The sequence below is a fragment of the Eurypyga helias genome, unplaced genomic scaffold (assembly GCF_000690775.1).
Source record: "Eurypyga helias isolate BGI_N326 unplaced genomic scaffold, ASM69077v1 scaffold39903, whole genome shotgun sequence".
In the NCBI taxonomy this organism is placed as follows: domain Eukaryota; kingdom Metazoa; phylum Chordata; class Aves; order Eurypygiformes; family Eurypygidae; genus Eurypyga; species Eurypyga helias.
In genome coordinates, this window is record NW_010242587.1 from 1 (window position 1) to 9,765 (window position 9,765).

General features: G+C 44.9%; 1 protein-coding gene across 1 annotated transcript; it reads right to left on the minus strand.

Annotated features, from left to right (window-relative positions):
- Window positions 1–501: 501 nt before the first annotated feature.
- CDC14A (cell division cycle 14A) lies at window positions 502–8,724 on the minus strand (the record flags this gene model as incomplete). Its single annotated transcript, XM_010149132.1, has 6 exons — window positions 502–557; window positions 628–766; window positions 2,405–2,635; window positions 3,982–4,069; window positions 6,433–6,495; window positions 8,658–8,724. Coding segments are annotated over 6 exons (644 nt in total), but the record flags the coding sequence as incomplete, so codon positions are not given.
- Between the last annotated feature and the right edge of the window lie 1,041 nt (window positions 8,725–9,765).

The following is a 9,765-nucleotide window of genomic DNA, read 5'->3' on the forward strand; positions in this document are numbered from 1 at the left end:
TTGGAGCCCCTTCCAGTGCCTGAGGCAGGACTGTAAGAGAGCTGGGGGGGGACTTTTTAGCAGGGCCTGTAGTAACAGGACAAAGGGTAACAGGTTTAAATGGAAAGAGGGAGATTTAGACTAGATGTAAGAAAGAGATTTTTTACAGAGAGTGTGGGGAGGCACTGGGACAGGTTGCCCAGAGAAGCTGTGGATGTCCCATCCCTGGAAGTGTCCAAGGCCAGGCTGGATGAGGCTTGGAGCAACCTGGTCTAGTGGAAGGTGTCCCTGCCCATGGCAGGGGGGGTGGAACTAGATGGTCTTTAAGGTCCCTTCCAATCCAAACCATTCCATGATTCTGTGACTGGACCTTACGCTTCCAACACACGTAACTCCTGAATCCCCCAGAACAAATACATGCAGCCTTGAGACCCTCTGCCCCTTGAGGTGACAAAACGCACAGCACTCCAGGGAAAGCAATTGCTATGGAGGAAGTTTGATTGCAATCCCAAATTAACTAACCTGAAATATATTGCAACAGGCGGTAATACACCGTGTCAGCAGACAGAAAGCAGATCCTATAAACAGTGCAAGACAGATAGGGATGTAGAGAAACAGTTGGTTCTTAGATCAAAGAGGAATACATACTCTTCCAGGAAGTGTTGCTGAGGTCCTATAATAGAGCCTGGCCGACATACTCGTACCCACGCGATAGCTTCAGCGTGTGTGAACTTGTAGTGCTTCATGATGTAACAGGCAATCAGTGTTCCTGTCCTCCCCAGGCCAGCTACGGAAACACAAACATCAGCCAACACGCAGAGTCACCAGCGTTTCGTAATCACCCAACCGAAGGAGAGGACGTGAGGAGACACTGCAGTGTTACCCACCACCTTGCCATCTGCAGAATTCCCCATGCATACCCTGTTTATCAGACAGCTGGATTTCAACGCTGAAGATAGAAGAACGAATAAATAAGGTCCCCAGCATTTAAGAACACGTGTGACAGTTGTCACTCTTGGCACTTGCACAGTTCTACTTCAAAGTTGTTGTTTTTAAAAAAGGCTGATATTTTAAGAAAAACTGTGACCAAGCTGGATACAAAAGCTTCATGTTTATGAAACACGGAAAAACCAAACCCACAGTGCCTTTGCGGCCAACACACATACTTTACAAATCGAGGTTGAAACATACACAGATACAACACAACAGAGCGCAGCGTGTGTCTTCTCGGCCAGCGGCGCCTTCTTTCTGAACCAGTCCTGGTGTGAAACCAACCTGTAAGACGTTGGCTGCTATCTGCCTCAACTGCAGTGAACATTGACCCGCATGTAATGCCATATAGCAACAGCTTAAAGTAATGTACCCGCTGCCCCCAAATCACAAACTGATCCTGGTTTTAAGGGGAGAATGGAGTGAAAGCTGAGTTTTTTGTCTCTCAGACAAATCGCTGATTGTAGCATTGATCTCTCTAGCCCTGTGTCTTATCTACTAGTAACATGCCTCCCCATTTAAACCTCACTTCCCCCCAGATACAATATTTGCTATTTGCAGTCTCACGGTGGCACCAACAACTGTCTGAATGGGAGTTCTCAAAGCAGCCAGACATCCCTGCTGCCAATCCTACACAGAGCTACAAGCTCTTGACATTTAACCAGAGCCACGTCTTGCTGTGACTCTTGGAGATGAAGCCTTCAGTGACTCTCGCTCATTGATTAGCAGATGCCCAGCTTCTTAATGCCAGACTTCCTGGGTTCTAGCCACAGTAACAACTTGTCAGCAAGTGAACTTACTTATTTGTGAAATGCAAGTTTGATGTTCATGGAAAAATTCTGAATGGATAGCACTGCTCCTGTTTCAGGCCTGCAAGACACTGGTCTCCACAGAGTCCTTACACAACTCCAAGAATAAATCAAGGTGAACCCTTCAGAGCCTTTGTTAATCATTCTTGACTAAGCACGTTCTGTGTATTTCCCGATTTGCTGAAGCGGCTGGTCTGAAATGCTGGCATCACAATAACTCACATCAGCTCCTAATGTGGAAGTCACGCTCCACAGAAAAACGTACAACAGTCCGAAAGCACCACGGAAACCTTTCAGGTTTTTGCATTTCCTAGCCAGTTATCATAGCGCTGCAAAAGCATAAGGCAAGAGCAATCGCCATCAGCTAAACCTCACGCCTCCAAATGGTATTACGAAACAGCAGCACAATGAACACCAGACTGCCAGTTACTGGAAGCAGTAGTGTAGGATGAAAGAACTTCATACGCACATGGAAATAACAACTATTTGTCATATATTTAGTCATGTATCCTAAAGCAGCATTACCTCCACAACCGAAGGGGCTATCTTTGACATGCTTTACTTCTGGAATAAGCTCTGTGGATTTACACTCACTTTGAAGTTCCGTCCGAGAAACAAGCACGTACCTTTACAATGGACAGCGATGGCACCATCAGCGTTCTCGCAGATGTGGAGGAACCTCTGCACTATACTGTCGCTTGGTGTGCTCCCATCCACGAAGAAGAGGTCGTAGTGCTCAAACCCAGCAGCCGTGAAGCGTTTTGCCTCATAAATTTTTTTGTTTAGTCTTATAACTGATGTGACGTTATGTTTCTTGAAATAGGGAAAGTAGGCTTCAGGTGCATGGAGAGGATAACCTATAAAAACCCAGCAACCATCATTTAACGTCACAGCTGAAGTTCAAAATCCTACTCATCAAAACTGTCCCCCAAACATTTCTGAATGATAGACACGCTCATACTGAAATGCTTTAACATTTACAAACATGTTCAGCGATACAAAAAAACGCTCGTGAAGAGCACTATAATTTAAAAAAAAAAGTCTCCCCTGGTTTTGTTTAAATCCTCGGGGGACACTGCACTAGCAGCATTCCTGTCATTAGGAAACAAGTGGGCAGAAGTGGAAGAAAGAGCGAGGTGGTGTGCTGGTTTTAACTGGGACAGTTCGTTCTCCCCGTGGTAGGTAGTGCCAGCCTGTGTTCTGGTTGTGCTGAGAAGAATGTCAATACCACACTTGGTTTTAGCTGTTGCAAAGGAATCTATGTCAACTCAGGACTCTTCGAGTTTCTGATCCTGCCCCTGTGTTCCCGGCTGCTTCTGGGCCAGGAGCTGGGAGGGGACACAGCCTGGACAGCTGAGCCAAACTGACCAAAGGTACAGCTCAGGCCACCAAAACTCATGCTCAGTGTATGAGTTGGGGGAGTTGGCCAGGGGGGAGTCACTTGCTCTCTCCAGCTCTGGCAGTCGTATCACTTGTCTTCCATTGTTTTCATCACACATTATTAGTATTATTGGTAGCATTATTTTATTTCATTTGCTTCCAATTACTGAATTGTTATATCAACCCACGAGTTTCCGTGTCTCGGACCTCGGGGGGAGGTGTGAGCAGCTGCGCAGTGCTGAGTTGCTGCCTGGGATTAAACCAGGACAGGTGGCTATTCAGAACACATGCTCACAAACAGTGATATGGCACAAAGAACAAGGTGAAATTCAGCAAAAATCTGACTGTAGTTTTTAGATGACTGATTTTCCTTTTAGCTGGACCAAATCTCTACTTTTCCTTGTTCCGCTGGAATCACACAGGTTCTTCCCATTATCCCGAGTCTTCAGTGGTAAAGGCAAGTTTCTTTTTCCAGTCTTTCCTGGCCTCCGTTCCAAAACTCTTACTGCATCTCGTCTGCTCTGCGCAGTTCACCTGCAGTTCTGCACACTGACCGTGTCTGGTTCCAGGAGAAAAGTAAGGGACTTGGATTTCTCAGGCATTTTGTCACAGAATGAAAATCACTGTTACAAGAACTGGAGTTCTTCTAGCATAGAATTCCAAAACTTTTGGAATTATGTCCTATGAATATAAAATGTTCACTGTACGATTATTTCTGAAAAATGAGATTTAATCTATAAACACTAATCTGCTCATTTGCTGTGACTGTTTAAGATGCTGCAAAAAGTAAGAGCACAGAACAGCAGTAAAACATACACCGTACCATTTTCAAGTTTGCTTTTGGGGTGTGGTCCGCTAAACGCTAAAAATTTCCCTGGAACGATCCAGTTGAAGTCACCGTTTTCCACTCGCTATAAAAATTTCAAAGAGAAAAGCGTTTTAATATCGGCCCTTACAAGGTTAAAGAAATTATTCAAGATTTTGTTTCACTTTTTACTGTGTTCTTGCTGCATTAAACCACACCACTTCCGCTGTAGCTGGCCAGCTTACCTAGAAGGGACAAGCCAGCCATAACCTGCTGCTTAGAAATCTCTTCACAAAAGGAAACAAAATTCTGCTGAAGTTTTCCAACAAAAGCAAGAAGATCCCTGATCTAAGAGGGTTAGGTATAACCCCTTAGAGGGTTCAGCACTGGGTGGTACAACAACGCTGACAAACACCAACATTCTTCCATGCTTTAATCAAAGGATATGGAAAAGTGCTTCCCTGTAAGGTACCTGCTAAAAAGCCCAATTCACAGAAAACAAATGAAAAACCAACAGCCCTGAAGCAAATTATTCTTTCCTGTAGAAACTGGAATTTGGATAGTAGCATAGCTCTGATGAGCCAGCACTCGTAGGAGCAAAGCACAGAACTTTCAGATGGTGACATTCTGCATTCCTTGCTCTCTTTTCCATGACAACTCCAAAAGGCTCTGCAAATTTTGCGGGTGCCAAACTGGGAGGTTTTTTGGAAATACATTGAAGTTCAAAACCGCTTCCTTGGTGGTTTAATTGCAGAGCGCTCGCTGCTCATCGGCACCGCCGCTGCTCGCAGCCCTGGGACGCGGCAGCCGGTGCAGCTGCATTGCTGAGGTTGGGGTTTAGCGCTCACCCAAGCGCCCTGGTGAGTGAAAGGCTGGCCAGCGGGTGTTACCGTAACCCATCACCGGGGCTCTGCTCAGCCAAGCGTCCCCGTGCAGCGCAAACTCCTCCGCGTTAACAGGGTTGCGTAAGGACTAGCGAACCGGCCCCCCGATTTGTGTCACACGCTGCCATCTCAGCTCCGCAGCACCTCCCACCCCTTTCCGGAAGGGGTCCTGTTCAAGCAGTTCGTTTTGTACCCGTGTTACAGTGTCGTGTGTGAAGTACGTAGCTCGTTACAGTTAGTGGGTTATTGTGCATTCTCCCCAGCCTGAACTGCACGTCTGTGTGTATGTACCCTGAACGCTACGTGCAACACCATCAGTATTTAAAAAAGTAACCCAAATGTTTCACATCTAGTCCGACAAAAGGGGAATTTGCTGCCTTGATAACATAGATGATGAAAGAACTGCAAACACGAAACAGAACTTCCTTTCCTCTGCTCCCGTTAAGCCTTAGGCAACTTTTCTCCACAAAACTAACACAGAAAAAACCTGGACTGTTTACAGCACAGGACACATGTAACACACAAAGCTGACCATGATGCCTAAAGTAAGAGAAGACATGCCAAAAAACGGACAAAAAGTGAAAGACGATTCTAAGCTCTTTCTTCTTAAGCCCAGACAGTGGGCAGCAGGCCTTAAACGTCACTCACACACCTTCCACAAGCTAACAGTGTGACACGTTAAAAAAGATAATGGGATAGCTTTAGTCAATATTTGAATGCTTTTTTTCAGGCAGATTAATAACTACTGTATGTCCAGATTCCTAAGAGTTCCCAACCATGATCTGTTTTTAGAACAAATGTTCAACTTAAACTAATACATTTTAAAATGGACATTTTCAGACTAAGCAAATTTATTCTCATTATTTCCAAGTTTTCCAAGAATTGCAACCAAGGGCTGGGGGAAGAATACTGCTACACTGGAGTACCACAGCTCTAAAGAGAGTTTAATATATATGTGGGCATACTCTGAGGGTTCTCTGCAGCAACACAGCCTGAGGGAACTGCCTACTGCTAGGAGGCGAAGGTGTGGCTGCTACAGAAGGAGGCCTAGGAGCAGCTAGGGGCCTGCAGAGCAACTGTTCTGACGCTGTAAGGCGGCTAGCAGAACAACGGGGGACATCTGTCAGCTTCTTCAGACTTCATGAGGGAAATACTTTGGATGCACTTTTGTTGCTGGGATCCCCACATAATGCATCCTCACTAAGCAAGTTCAAAATCTGCTAAACCCGTGTGGCTGGAACAAATCTATTGTCCATTTGGGACCAACTGCATCTCAAGCAGCAGCTCAACAGGCATTGAAAGAAAACACAAATTCTGTGCATCAGCTTAGAGTCCCTGGATCATATCCTGGGGGAAGGTTGGAAATGCATGGAAGAAGTCCCAGAGGGGCCACAAGAAGACAGCAAGCAGGCTTACATAGTCTGTCGAGAGTGCAAGGATATTCGTTGGATCCCTGACATATGAACGCTGGGTTCCACCTGAATTGAAATGCACGTCCGGTATGCTCCAAGTTGTGGCATACTGTATATTCTCGCTAACTTTAAGATAAGCCAAACATATTCAACCCATCATTAAATGTACAAACCTCATAGTGTTCATATTCATCCACATCAAATGTCTTAAAGTCAAAAAATCCATGCTGCAAGGCCTAAAAGGCAACAAGGTGTCAGTTTATTCTGAAATATGATATATCATCTCATTTTACAATGAATGAAATTGTAAATTGACTGGAGAATCAAAACTAAGTCACTAAATGTTCGTGCTCTTGTCTTACTGAAGCCTCTAATGCTAAGACGACGTCACATTTGGCACAGATTAACAACACAGACAACAAAAACTCCAACAGTGTCGCTAAAGCCTCTCAGTCTCATTACTTCCCCTTCGAAGGCATTACGATGGGATGCAAGGCTGTTGCATACCACTTAACCCTTAGAACTGACTCTCCCTACCCCACATACACGGTGTAAATGTATGGGTTTTCTGTAAGGCAGGTGACAAATTAAAAAGCAATTCCCTTTTTGTCACACTCAGTGATTTCTATGCAGAGTTCATTTCCATGCAGCTCAACATAACAAAATATAGAACATTCCGGGTCTGTTGATTTTCTGTAATGAATACGACACGCTGATTTTACCACCGTAACAGCCAGGCACAATGGCATGTTCCGAATGCAGTACTGCCATAACCTGTGCTTAGGCTTTGTTTTCAATGCACATTCCTCTGACAGAATGTTCACTGTATGTTACAGCATCTGTGACAGGATTGAAAGAAGTCAAGTTCTGTACTTTACTAACACACTATCGTTCAATATGCCAATTCTGTACCAGATTTGTGTATAATACCACATTAAAAACAATTCTATGCGTACGGAATGCATAGCCTGAATTTCTTGCACGGAATAGGTGGCAGGCAGTTCTGCAGGATGTATTATACTCAATCTACTGCATTCCGAGAAGTACAGATATCACACAACACTCTGGGATGAAGGTGTGATAAAAATCACACCACAGCCCTAGGATTTAAACCATGATGATCAGTCAGCCGTTATATGGTACACAGAGCACCTTCTTAGGGCAAGACCAAATCACTTTGTTACAGAGAAGAGCGGCTCGTGAGCAGGCCCGTCATGAAGCCTGAGGTACCAAGAGCTTTGTCTGAACAGGGATTTTGAAGCTGGATGCCACTGAAGCGTGGCTGGCTGTGCTCCAGCATTTGCAGGCCCCTGAATTACACAGTAGGATACATGTGAACGCAAACACATTTACCCAGGCAGACCAAGATGTTACTTTAGATTAAGGCATATGGCTTCTGCTCAAAGCGGTTTTACCTCTGTAGGTGACCTGGACAAAAAGTCAGTAATAAATTTAAGGGAACAAAGAACGAGAAACTGATTCTCAAAGTCCCTTTGACATTTGTTGCAGATAAGTTACAGTGACTGCTTCACAGAGCCTCAGAGCTGTAGAATGCCACACAAATTAGAGTCTTGCTGTTAACTGACAGCTCCATTTCCGCCCCCACAGAGCTAAAAATATTGAGCTTGATCTCTCTTTTTTCAGTTTAAGAAACATTTGTTTTGCCATACTTTTAAGAATTACAAATAGTCCACAAAGTGTCTGTACAGACTGTTCACAGAGCCTGTTCCCTTCCTCAACATCACTGGGAGGCGGTGAACCAAGTTTAATTTTTGGTTGTGGTGTGAAGCACAAATTATAGCACCAGGTTACCAATTAAGATGTGATGTGACACTAAAAAAACCCCAACCAACACAGTATTGGAGCTTGATATTAAACTGTCGTGGTCCTGGGGAAAGCAACATCAAAACCCCAGGAAGATACATCAGTTTTCACTCTGTGTGAGCAGTTCTGCAAAGATAAACACGGAGCCAAATGTCTGGGGGGAAACTGGGCCCAAGTCCACACACACACGGCTCCGATTAAATCAGAGGTGTCCGTCTCACTGGGCTTGGTCAGGCTGCACGGTCCCTTTTCATTGGCAGCTATAAGCCATCTACCAGCATCCCCGGTGCGCAGCTGTGCAATGCTGAGCACTGTCCCACCACCCCGGCATGTTGGCACGCTCTGAGTCCAAAGGTGATGCTCCAGAAGCTGTCCCATGCCAGGCCAGCCAGGTGAGAGTGGGGCCTTCCCCCGTCCCTGCAAACGCAGCCCCCGGTACCTCAGGCTTCATGACAGCACACTGCTTGGTCACACATCTGGCCTCAAAACCAGAGTGTGCAGTGTGTTTAACAGCACTCTCCTTCCTGTTTTAAAATCGGTTTCAGTCTGTTGTGCTAAGGAAAGCTGGTGTTACCTTATTTATTCCCTGTAAGCAGTCCAAGATGGTGAGGTTGTATGTGCAGTTCCCAAATGAAGCATCCCTACGGATTTAATACAAATGAAAATACACAGAATTAATTTAAGAACTCGGGAAAGACAACACACAACAGAGCATGTTCAAATTATCCACCCCCCTCTGAGAAACTGGAACTGCAGTCTGAAGAACACGTCTTTATGCTAAAGCACTCCCCTACCGAAGGCGCAGCTCAGTGTAAATGCAGTTAAACACTGCCAATTATTTTAAGTGCCTAACGACATGCCCTTTGCCAAATCATTTATGCTGTCGCGGAACAGGAAGCTTTGCATCCTCCCAGCTGGGTAAAGATAGTGCAAATAAAGCAAAACATGAACCTTCAGCCGGGTCTTAACCAGGCGGCACTGACAAAGAAAAGCAGACTACTACCTTGGATTTCACTTCCAAGGACTCACTCTGACGCGATTATGGATGTGATTGAAAATTATCCACATATGATATTTAAAATTACTTGACCTCAGTCCTGCCACTAAGAAAATCACAGTCTCTCGTTAAAAGCTGGCAGGATGCTGCAAAGCACAACATACTCCTGTAGTCAGAGACACCAAGATAAAAATAAACACCACCAAAAAGTAACAGCAGCAAGTATATTGTGGAAGAAGAAAAAGCGCTTTTCAAAGGCTGCTGCAGACAGTTTGCATTTAACAAAATTCTCCTCATTATTTGCTAATCATTAAAAAAATCTTTCATAGTTTTGCTCTTGCCAAGAACTGCAATTTGTCAGAATAAACGAATTTTAGGTTTCCACCAGACACATCTTCAGTCCATAAGTGATTCAGGGAAAACTTTCCTCCTCTGATAGCACACCTGCTGTGAGGAGTACGAATCTGTCACACTGACATGCCCCTTCAGCCCCAAGTACTGTCAGAGCAGAACACACCCCCTCCTCACGAGCAGAGGAGGTAGAGCACTCCGAGCAGTGCTCACAGGAAGAGCAGTCAGGAGAATCAAGAGCTACATTTTGGTAGTGCCACATACAGGCAGGCGACACCAGAAAAGCTTCAAGTTTAGCAGATTATTTAAGAATACTTAGTGACAACGCCTCAGA